The sequence below is a fragment of the Lissotriton vulgaris genome, chromosome 4_1 (assembly GCF_964263255.1).
Source record: "Lissotriton vulgaris chromosome 4_1, aLisVul1.2, whole genome shotgun sequence".
In the NCBI taxonomy this organism is placed as follows: Eukaryota; Metazoa; Chordata; class Amphibia; order Caudata; family Salamandridae; genus Lissotriton; species Lissotriton vulgaris.
In genome coordinates, this window is record NC_141691.1 from 207,838,523 (window position 1) to 207,851,121 (window position 12,599).

The 12,599-nt window shown below is 47.8% G+C and overlaps 1 protein-coding gene across 1 annotated transcript in view; it reads right to left on the bottom strand.

Annotated features, from left to right (window-relative positions):
• Positions 1-12,599, bottom strand: part of GRIA3 (glutamate ionotropic receptor AMPA type subunit 3) — a 1,215,811-nt gene that overhangs the window by 347,310 nt on the left and 855,902 nt on the right. The window contains exon 11 of the mRNA XM_086918509.1: positions 1,839-2,212. Within this exon, the coding sequence (XP_086774635.1) occupies positions 1,839-2,212 (374 nt within the window). The remainder of the gene's footprint in view (positions 1-1,838; positions 2,213-12,599) is intronic.

Consider the following 12,599-nt stretch of genomic DNA (forward strand, 5'->3'; position numbering starts at 1 on the left):
TTGTGTCACGCAAGGCAGCGTAAACGTGGCGCAAGGGGCTTGTAAATCTTCCCCTAAGTGTTTGCTTTATGTTCTAAAACTTGCATTCCTGCTTACAATATATTATAAACCCAGGACTTCAAGTCCCAGAATGCAAAGCAGAAACCCTGGACTAGATGCCCAACTCTATTGTAGGCCTGATAGACTTGATAGTTATGTATTTTATCTCACATTTTATTTTAGTTGCGTGCTTTGATGTAATGTGCTTTGAATCCTAGCGAGTAGTTATACTTTATGAACAAAAATATGATTAAAATAAATTAAAAAGATCCCACTTCTTTCCTAACCACCCTATGTCATTTCAAACATAAGATCCTTCTGCAGCTGCCTCTGTAGTTCGCACCTGTGTAGACCTCCTCCCTCGAGCTCTCTGTGCAATTAATGAGCGGGTTTGGTATATATAAAACAGCTGACATGCATAAATCAATAAATATGCCAGGGAAACGTTTTATACCCCACTCAATATTAATACATATTTATAGGGAAACGGCAGCATGTTATTAACAGTCAGAGACATACCTCAATGTATGCATCAAATGCACTTTAAAAGACTAATAGTAGATAAAGCTGAAGAAAGAGTTTGCTTTGAGCACGCCTTGGTGTGCTTGTGTGAACATTATACTCCCGTCCCTCTGCTGGCACAGTAACGCTGTCTCCGAGATCCATCACTGCACAGAACAGTAATCGATAGAAGTGGTATATGTGCCAGAATGTTTTCAGAGCTTCATCACCCGGTGGAATCTCCAGTTCACCAGTTATAAATGGTACAACACATGCTTTGTGAAAATGAGAAGCACAATTCTACTGTTTAGTACAAAGACCCACTACAACCCAAAGCCACCATTTGAAGCTTACAAAAAGTTTTAAAATAGAAATGGAATTTTCTCCATAGCAGTTCATTAACCCTTTCGATGCTAATGACGGAACCGTTCCGTCATGACCACGCCCGTTTTCATTAGGGCCCAGCACCGGCGGTAAATCTGCACCGCACGGATGAGGTTAAAAGCCAAAAACACATTTGTGCTACAACCTCAAGGAAAAACACTTCTGACCGGTCAGACTGTAGGACCAGCGGGGCAATGAGGCGCACCAAGAGAGTTTTAATTCACAAAGACATATTTTCTGTTCCCAAATTCCCACTTGTTGTGCCAGAGACCTTGATTATACAATAACATTACGTAAAAACACACGTCATCAATAGGACAAGCACATGGAGACAAGTGTACACCAGACATCAATGCCATGAGGGATGGATGAAGGATGGAAGGATGAAAAACAGCAAAAGAAACGAACCCGATGCAAAACACGAAATAAAAATGAAACTTAAAACCCAAATATGCCGACATAAGCAGTAGCAGGCATGAAAATGGCTGTTAAAGTGCTGTTGCATGTGGTTTTGAAGCAATTCGTTTTTGCAACGAATCATCAATGTGTTATATGCACCAAGCAGATGACCGTAAAATGAGATATGCAGCAAAAACACGGTAGCCCTCCAAGCATTGCTGGAATGTAAAACCCTATGCATTTTACAGTCTCAACATGGTGTATATAAGCTTTCATAGGCGTGGAGAGATGGCATTATCTTGTAATAATGCCATTCGCACTTGGTGAATGTTGACAAGCGGCGAGGCTTGATGATGAAGCGTAGCATTCGGTGGAATGGTGAACAAAAATAATCGGAATTCAATGAAAAATAAAATTAAAAAAAAATAATAAGTTGAGAAAGTGACATATATGCACCATGGCATCAGCGTGACCATAAAATGCAAAAAGGCAATGGGAGTGATATGAAAACAAACCTTGGAGAAATATCGCATCCTTGCTGCATAAAGGCACCCAGGGAAAACCAAAGGCTGTTAAATATCCCAAACTCGTTTGGAGGGTCGGGAGGGTTCTGAGGGTCACGGGTTTCATCGTTGTCTTCCATGTGCCACTCATAAGGGCTGAAACGGCTCACTAGGAAAAGAACTACGCTCACTCCAATGTAAGCAAAGACTATACACATCCAGATCTCATAGGCCAAAGGATCGAGAAATGAGAACACGCCCGGTTTGGACTTTTGCGGCTTCTTGATCATGATGCTGATCCCTAGACTCATAAAGGGTTTCGAAAAGTCGATTACTTCTTCCCGTACCAGTGTTATTGTGAGGGGGGCAACAGCTATGTCTGCTCTCTGTGAAGGGAGATGAAAAATAACATTGTTAGTCCAAAAAAGAACAGTAAAACCACAGAAGTACAAACAAAAACATGCAAGTCACATTAGGTTGCATTGTAATTGCATTTGAATAGCACTTACTGCTATCCCTGACAACATTAGATAACAATGGGGTGACCCAAAAGAACCCGAAGGATCTGGTGTAGCCGATGATACAGACAACAGTGGTCCACTTAGGGAGAAACAACGAAAAATTGTTTTTATAGTGGAGGGCCAAATTAATCAGTTTTTCCTTATTTCCTTTAGATAGCCCAACTTTGATTAAATCAAAAATTAGAGGTAAAATTAAAGACACACACAAGAGAATTCTCTCTGGGAGTGTGGAAATTGTATTCCAAAACAGCAATATAAATACATAATTTATATTCAATTCTTAGCTGCAGAAAATTTTGGTGAGAAAAGGTGCTCAGAGAAGGTGCTCGTGCAGGTTCGAAGGAAAAGGAAAAAGGGGAAGTAGGGACATATACCATATTGTTTTACATAGAGACCTGTCCAACATAGTTAGTACATAAAAAAAAACAAATTTAGTTTCATCAGATTGAGGTAAATTTATTCATTTCAAATTGCCACCCCAAAGTGGACCATCTACTTAATCCAGGCCGTTCATATAATGCCAACTTTTCGACCTAGGCGGTACAAAAGGGGGTGGTGATGGACGGAGCATCTGAACCAATCAAACACTCACATCTAGTCAACAGATCTGGGTTTAATCCATCACCCTTCTTTAGCCCACTCTGCCACTCCAGTTCAAACATGGCCATATGCAAATCAGTCTGACCCTGTGCCTCATGGGAACAGTCCAGCCCGAACTGCCATGCCTTCCCTGGACCGGAAACAAGCTTCCTAGGACCGGTTTCTGTCATTACAGCCGTTTTCAGCCAGGCTTGCTTGAATCCAGTGGCAAAGTGAGCAAGGGACTCACGTCTGAGCATACCCTGCCAACTTATGGCGAACAAAGCGGTACAAAACGAATTGCTTAAAAACCACATGCAACAGCACTTTAACATTTTGTGGCCAAACTAATTCCACCTGAGTAAACCAGATTAGTTTGGTTTTCTCATGCACAGACTGTTTTTTAACAGGACTGGCAATAAGGGATCAGATAAGCTCATCCTTGGTTCCAAGATCCATTGGTTGGCCCATTAACACAACAGTACAGTCACACTCTGTGGCCGGTGGGCATGTTGACCTGATGGCTGCTTTATCTTTAAGTCTCTCTGGCCGCTCCTTTGGTTAAAGTCACGGTAGAAGGGATACATTGTAGCTGTGTAATTTAGCGGAACAGCATGGCTTGACGCTTTTGTCAGAATTCTGTTTCTCTTGGCATGAATATGTGATGGATTTTTTGTACATTGTTTCAGGGCCTGAGGTGATTAAAGCCCAAACCGGTGTTACGTGAGATTTTTTGCCCCAAGGGAATGTTTTGGATTGATACATTTTGCTGGGTAAGGAATACGCCCTAACTTGCGTGTTTGGTTTTAGCCGGTAATTTGTGAAGTGATTAACTACTTTCAGAGGGACTAATTGGGATATCTGGAATCTTTCCGCAGATTGAAATGGATTGATTTGATCTCTAAACCTGAATGATGTTAAAATAGTTTCCCAAGGGGAGCCTTTTACTTTCTCAGAGTACAGAGGCTTTTTTGCCCATATGTTAGCCTAAATTAGGGATGGCATATATTTGTTTTCATAGGTGGAATAAGTTTGGTCACAGAATGAGGAGTCTATCAGCCTTCCCTGTCTGTTAAAATTATGAGTGACTTTTCAACACATGGATGATGGGTATTTCCAGGTGAGGACATGCAGCATAATGACGTTTTTCACGACACACATACCGTTTGTAGTAGTTTTTAATCAGTTAGGAATGTGTTCCTTTCTTTTTTAGGTTGCTACTCCTTTACTCACTAACCTTGTCCTGAAGAAGACCTGCTATTGAGGCGTCTACTGGCCCTTTATCTCCCTGCCAGGTCGAAACGTCGACAATATATGAAAGGCCTAGTTTCAGAAGATGGTCCACAGAGGGGCAATTTGAAATTAACAACTTTACCTCAATCTGATTAAACTAAATTTGTTTTTGCTATGTACTAACTGTTGGACAGGCCTCTATGTAAAGCAATATAGTGTATGTAATGGGTCCATACCCCACTTTTCCTTTTCCTTTCAAATCTGCATGAGCGCATTCTCTGAGCACCTTTTTGTAGGCCAAATCTTCCGGAGCTCAGAATTAATTATGTATTTATATTGTTGTGTTGTATTACAATTTCTAAACTCCCAGAGGGAATTCTCTTGTGTGTGTACTGAATTTGACATCTAATTTTGGATTGAATATATGTTGGGCTATATAAAGGAAATAAGGAGAAGCTGATTAATTTGACCCTTCTCTTTAAAAACTGTTTTTCGTTGCTTCTTCCGAGTGGATAACTGTTGTATGTATTGCTAGCCCTGACGAGGCACTGAAGCACTTTCTGCTGGGCAATGGGCTGCTCCGGATCAAGGTTAGTGATTAGTACAGTGTTTATTTATTTATTTTAGAGTTTTGTATAGCGCGAACATAACCTGAAGGTATCAGAGCGCTTTACACTGTGAGCAGAGCAAACAATAACATGAGGTACCTGGATGTTAGATACAAATAAAAAAATAATATATCTATATATATATAAATATATACAAGCTCACTCCCTCCCGGTCCCGGGTGGAAAATAACGACAGCACTCGTGGGGATTTCGTTATTGGCAGCTTTACTCGCACAACAGACGCGTTTCGGAAGCAACGCTCCCTTCCTCAATGTTTACATCGAAATGCGCGTACTGGCGCCATTTTATTTCAACATTACAAACAACACGTGTTGGTTGGTATAGAGAGAGGACTGACGCGGAAGCGCCATTTTGCTAGTACATAAAATCCCTGTATTAGCATAAATGAAAATAAAACACATTAGTTTAGTGAGTATTAAACAAAATATACAAACTACTCATATTTCTTAACGGGTAGTTTAGCAACACAATTGTGCCGTGGATCGGCAAGTAACCCTCTCCTAAATGCAGTGGGTAATGGACAGTGATCTCGCCGTGGATCGGCTTGTGGCAACTCGAAGGTTGCCTTTTAGATTTCCAAAAACCCAGTGTCTTGATTCAATCCCCAACAGTGTTGAATGTTAATTAACAAAAAGTTACCAGAAGTTAAAAGTTAAACCATAATCCAGAAGTTACCAAGAGTATACAATTATCATATGTATGGTGCCATGATAGTGAAAAAGCTCTTAATTCATCCTAAAGCACCCCTATACACAGAAGGAAAAAATTGTGGAAACTAGAATCCTTAAGCTGTAATATCATCAAGATAGTCCCCACTACGGATACTGCAATATTGGCTATTTAACTCCCTAAATGCACAGTAAGTTCCTCCCCACTGTTGAGTCCCAAGGGGGCCTTAGTCTGGCAGTCTATGATATACCGGGATTCCAACCTACGAAGTTTCTGTAGTTTATCCCCGCCCCTGATGTTTTCAGAAATGGCGTCCAAGCAAAAGTATTGCAACAGATTCCGGTCGCTCTTGTGTTTAATTGAAAAATGTCTTGCGACCGGGTATGTGAAGTCTCTGTTGACTATGGCTCGCATATGTTCTAGAATGCGCAATTTCACGGGGTTGATCGTGCTGCCTATGTATCTAAGCCCACAAGGGCAGAGGAGGCAATAAACTGCAAATGGGGAAGAACAGGTAAGAAATTGATTGATCTTCTTTTTCTTTTTACAGCCCACCAGTTCATAAGAAAGAACCCTTTTACTGTTGGCACAGGCCTTACAACGGCCACAAGGGAAAAACCCTTTTGCATCCCTAAGTTTCCCTGTACGTGTGGGGATTGGTGACAAGTGACTATGTACCAAGGTATCCCTCAACGAACGTGCTCTTCTAAAGGTGATTAGGGGATTTTTGGGAATATCATTCCCAATAATATTGTCTTTCTGCAATATGTGCCAATGTCTTTTCAGGATGTTTCTCAAGTCTTGACAGTCTTGAGAATATGGTGTTATCATCCTGAATTTATTTGCATCATTTGAGGGGTTGTTATTCTTTCTGAACAGAGTCTGTCTGGGTAGTGTCCTTACTCTGTCTAATGTTTTGCATAACATCTGCCTGTTATACCCCCTGGCTTCGAATCTGTCAATGCTGTCTCGGGCTGCACGTTCAAAGTCGTCATTAGCAGAGCAATTCCTTTTTAACCGCAGGAGCTCTCCATAAGGTATGCTCCTGATAAGTTTCTGAGGGTGATTGCTTGACGCGTGTAGCGTACTATTCCCTGCCGTGGGCTTCCTATAGAGGGAGGTCTGAATCTTGTTGTCCACGACTTCAATTTTAAGATCAAGATACACAGCCTCACTCACACTAGCATGGCCAGTAAAGGTGAGGTTACAATTGTTATCGTTTAACACTTTGACATATTGCCAGGCAGTCTCAACAGAACCCTTCCATACTATACACAAATCGTCAATATAACGATACCATGCGACGATACAGTCTGACCACTGTCGTCTGTCGGGGCCCCAGGCCTCCTGCTCCTGATAATTGTATACTCTTGGTAACTTCTGGATTATGGTTTAACTTTTAACTTCTGGTAACTTTTTGTTAATTAACATTCAACACTGTTGGGGATTGAATCAAGACACTGGGTTTTTGGAAATCTAAAAGGCAACCTTCGAGTTGCCACAAGCCGATCCACGGCGAGATCACTGTCCATTACCCACTGCATTTAGGAGAGGGTTACTTGCCGATCCACGGCACAATTGTGTTGCTAAACTACCCGTTAAGAAATATGAGTAGTTTGTATATTTTGTTTAATACTCACTAAACTAATGTGTTTTATTTTCATTTATGCTAATACAGGGATTTTATGTACTAGCAAAATGGCGCTTCCGCGTCAGTCCTCTCTCTATACCAACCAACACGTGTTGTTTGTAATGTTGAAATAAAATGGCGCCAGTACGCGCATTTTGATGTAAACATTGAGGAAGGGAGCGTTGCTTCCGAAACGCGTCTGTTGTGCGAGTAAAGCTGCCAATAACGAAATCCCCACGAGTGCTGTCGTTATTTTCCACCCGGGACCGGGAGGGAGTGAGCTTGTATGTTTCCAGCGCGAAGCTCTGACGCGCCTTGACTTGCACCCGCTGTGAGAGTGCCCCCGTAATTTGGAGCAGTGAGCTTGGATATATAAATATATATATATAAATATATACCTATATATATATATATTACCTACTGGCAGTAGTTATAGTTGAGACCTAGTTTCCATAGAAAAAGCGTTTTTTGTTTTCTCAATATCTTTGGCGCTGGTTAAAGAAGCTTCGCAAATATTTCAAAACTAGTGGTCCGCTCTGGTCAGCTCCTGTCGTAAAAGTTTCGGGGTGATTCAACAAGCGGGGGCTGAGAAAAAAGGGGGTCTCAAACCATGTTTTCCCTGTGTAATTTTCACAGGAAACTTTAGACACAGCTGCATCCCCTAACTGGTGAACCGCTGCGCCTCTCACCAGGCCTGGTCACCCCCTTGCTCCTCCTGCCACCTCCTGCTCCTGCCTGCCAGCCTTGCTGCCTTTTTCCGCCGCAGACGCCCCCCTGGGCCCCCGAGCGGCCCAGCCTCAGCAGAGCCGCCCGCTCGCCAGTTTCCCGCCGCAGCTCGCCACAGGCCCCGCCCACCACCGGCCCATTGGCCGAGCCGCTCCCACCACCCAGCTGACCCGCCCTCTCGTCCCCCTTCTTATGACGCACCCAGAGTGACCGTGCAGCGGACGCGCGCAGCGGGAGCGCCGACTGTGCGCCGAAGGTGCGTCAAAGGTAAGCCCGTCTGCGCTCGTCCGCGCCTGGACCGCGCCCAGTGCTAGGACCCCTTGCCCCCGCAGACCCCAGCCCACCCACCGGACTTACGACGCTGCCACCCTCAACGCAATCAACGCCGGCTGAATCCCAGGATGCTACCGAGCCACCCCGAGATGCACCCACGGACCCTTCTGCTGCAACGCCTGCAAGTTCACCTGCATCCGGACCTGCACTACTCCAGCACCAACCAAGACCAAGACGAGCAACAGCAGCAGCCACCTGAAATGCATCCTGCTCAACACCCGCTCCGTCCACAGACACGCCATCGAGCTCTGGAACCTGCTCGACACAACCTCACCAGACGTCGCCTTCCTCACGGAAACCTGGATGAACGCCTCTTCAGCGCCCGACATCGCCATCGCCATCCCAGACGGCTACAAGATCATCCAAAGGGACCGCATCAACCAGACCGGAGGAGGCATCCCCATCATCCACAGGAACACCATCTGCATCACGACCAACACCGAGGACACCCTCGCACCCGCCGAGCACCTGCACTTCCAGGTCCACATAAACCCCAAGACCACCCTCAGAGGCACCCTCATCTACAGACCCCCGGGACCACGCACACAATTCAGCGAAGACATCGCCGACTTCATCAGCCCGCACGCCCTCCTCTCCGCTGACTACATCCTCCTCGGGGACCTCAACTTCCACCTGGAGAACAACAACAACCGCAACACCACCACCCTGCTGGACAACCTCGCAAACCTGGGACTCAAGCAGCTGGTCACCACCCCCACCCACTACGCCGGACACACACTCGACCCCGTCTTCTCATCCAGCAAGGACATCGCCTTCAGCCACGCCACCGGACTCCACTGGACGGACCACAGCTGCGTCCACTTCAGCTTCAGAAGGACCACGATCCACCACCACCAGCAACAGGTTGCACGCAGAAGCTGGAACAAGATCACAGCCGACCAGCTCGCGACCTCCCTGAGCATGAACCCTCCTACCAGCGCAACGAACCCAAGCCAGGCGGCCACCAACCTCGCGAAGTGGATCAGCAACTGCGCAGACGACCTCGCCCCTCTGAAGACCCCGCCTAGCAGACCCGGTAGCAAGAAAGCCCCATGGTTCACCGACGAACTCAAGAGTTCCAAGAAGAACTGCCGAGCCCTCGAGAGAACATGGCGCAGAGACCCAACACCGGACAACATGACTGCCCTCAAGCTCGCCACCCGAAAACACCACCAACTCATCTACGCCACCAAGAAAATCGCTTTCAAGGAACGACTGGACAACAACGCACACAACAGCAAGGAACTCTTCAACATCGTGAAAGAGCTCTCCAACCCCAACGCCGGAAACAACGACATCACCCCTTCGCAAGACCTCTGCAACTCCCTCGCCTCCTACTTCCACAACAAGATCGCGGACATACACAACAGCTTCAGCACTCAACCGACGCACGCCACGACCGAACCACCGCCCCCCACCACCACCCTCCGCGCCTGGACCCCGATCAGCACCGAAGACACCGTCCGCACGATGAACTCCATCCACTCCGGATCTCCTACCGACCCCTGCCCTCACCACATCTTCAACAAGGCCGACGCTGTCATCGCACCCCACCTGCGGGACATCATCAACACCTCCTTCGACACCGCTACCTTCCCGGAGAGCTGGAAGCACGCCGAACTCAGCGCTCTACTAAAGAAGCCATCAGCCGACTCCACCGACCTCAAGAACTACCGCCCCATCTCGCTGCTCCCGTTTCCTGCAAAAGTCATCGAGAAGACCGTCAACAAGCAGCTGGCCGCCTTCCTCCAGACGAACGGATCCCTCGACCTCTCGCAGTCTGGCTTCCGGGCCAACCACAGCATCGAGACCGCCCTGATCGCAGCCACCGATGACATCCGAGCCCTGCTCGACAACGGAGAAACAGCAGCCCTCATCCTCCTAGACCTCTCCGCGGCCTTCGACACTGTCTGCCACCGTACACTAGTGCAGCGACTCAGCAACGTCGGAATCCAGGAGAAGGCACTGGAGTGGATCATCTACTTCCTCGCCGGAAGGACACAGAGAGTCCGCCTCCCCCCGTTCAGATCTGAAGCCACCGAAGTCATCTGCGGCGTTCCTCAAGGCTCCTCGCTCAGTCCAATCCTCTTCAACGTCTACATGAGCCCCCTCGTAGACACCGCACGCCAGCACAACCTCAACATCATCTCCTACGCCGACAACACCCAGCTGATTCTCTCCCTCACCAATGACCCCGCCACCGCCAGAGCCAACCTTCACGAAGGGATGAAAGAGGTAGCCGAATGGATGAAGAACAGCCGTCTGAAACTGAACTCGGACAAGACGGAAGTCCTCATCCTGGGATCCTCACCCTCCGCCTGGGACGACTCCTGGTGGCCCCCCGCCCTAGGCAGCGCACCCAAACCAACAGGCCGCGCACGCAACCTGGGCTTCATCCTGGACTCCTCCCTCTCCATGACCAGACAAGTCAACGCCGTCTCCTCGTCGTGCTTCAACATCCTGCGCATGCTACGTAAGATCTTCCGGTGGATACCCACCGAGACCAGGAAGACGGTCACCCAGGCCCTCGTCACCAGCCGTCTAGACTACGGCAACTCCCTCTACGCCGGAACCACTGCCAAACTCCAGAAGAGACTCCAGCGGATCCAGAACGCCTCAGCACGACTCATCCTGGACATCCCCCGTCGCAGCCACATCTCCGGACACCTGAGAGACCTGCACTGGCTCCCGGTCAACAAGAGAATCACCTTCCGACTCCTCACCCACGCACACAAAGCCCTAAACAACCAAGGCCCAGGATATATCAACAGCCGCCTCAACTTCTACGCTCCCAAACGCCAGCTTCGATCGACCGGCCACGCCCTCGCCGCCGTCCCCCGCATCCGAAGAGCCACCACAGGGGGACGGTCCTTCTCCTACCTCGCCGCCAAGACATGGAACTCCCTCCCAACCCACCTCCGCCTGACCCAGGACCACCTCGCCTTCAGGAAGCAACTCAAGACCTGGCTGTTCGAGCAGTAGCGGATCCCCCTCCCCCAGCGCCTTGAGGCCCTCTGGGTGAGTAGTGCGCTATATAAATGCTTTGATTGATTGATTGATTGTGAACAGAATTACACCAAATTTGGCAAAAAGGTAGAGCTTGTTTCCGAATGAGAAATATTTTAAATGGTGTAAATCCGTTCAGTAGTTCCTGAGAAACTTGAAAAAGAAAAAGTTTTGATATATAGGGGCGCGGTGGAGTAGGTACCTGGTGGGCTAGTTGGGACCCAGGGACCATTAGGATTCAAGGGGACTTAATCCCCAACTTAAAACGCACCATGGGGTGCGTGTGCACACTTGTCACATCAGGCCCGCCCCCTCTCTGCACTACGCCCTGTGGCCCTGTAAGTTGGGGATTAATTCCCCTTCAATCCTGAGGGTTCCTGGGAGCCGACAAACCCACCAGGTAACTCCAGTAAGTGTCACAGGGCTGCGTTGCAGAGAGGTGGTCCGAGGCCACGCCTCCTTTTACAGCTCTCTGCAACACAGCTCTGTGGCGCTTACTGGAGGTACTTGGTGGGCTAGTTGGACCCCAGGGACCCTCAGGATTCAAGGGGACTTAATCCCCCAACTTAAAATGGGCCACATGGTGTGTTTGCACTGTGGTGAAGGCAGGGGGCGGGACTTGATGCGACAAGTATGCAAACGCGCTCTGTGGCACGTTTAAAGTTGGGGGATTAAGTCCCCTTCTATCTTGAGGGCCCCTGGGGGCCAAGTAGCCCACCAGGTACCTCTAGTAAGCGCCACAAAGCTATGTTGGAGAGAGGCGTAAAAAAGTTCGTGGCCTTGGACCACCTCTCTACAATGCAGGTCTGTGGTGCTTACTGGCGGTACCTGGCGGGCTAGTTGGCCTCCAGGGACTCTCAGGATTCAAGGGGATTTAATCCCTCAACTTAAAACCTGCCAGGGGGTGCATTTACACAGTGGTGAAGGGAGGGGCGGGACTAATGTGATATGTGTCTACTAATCCAATCACTCTGCCAAAACACAAGCAGGTATAAATTCACCATGCACTTTCCTTGCAGTACTCTAATCATCCAGTCAGTACCCATGCACTCATACAATGACCCATGCACTAACTCATGCATTGCTACAATACACTGAGCACTACCCATGCAGTCCAGCCATCGCCCTGTCAGTACCCATGCACTTCTACAGTCACCCAGCCAGCACCATGTACTTATCCAATCACTCCACCAAGACCCAAACACTCATAAATTCACCATGCACTCTCCTTGCAGTACTCTAATCTTCCAGTCAGTACCTTTGTACTCATGGAATGGCCCAGGCACTAACGTATGCACTGCTACTATCCCCTAAGCACTTCCCACGCAGAAGTCTAAACACCTACACACTACAGATTCACTCCTCTAATTACCCAGGTAGTACCCATGCACTCCAGAAATCCCTCTGTCACTACCCATGCACTCCTCCAATCACCCAGCCAGCACTG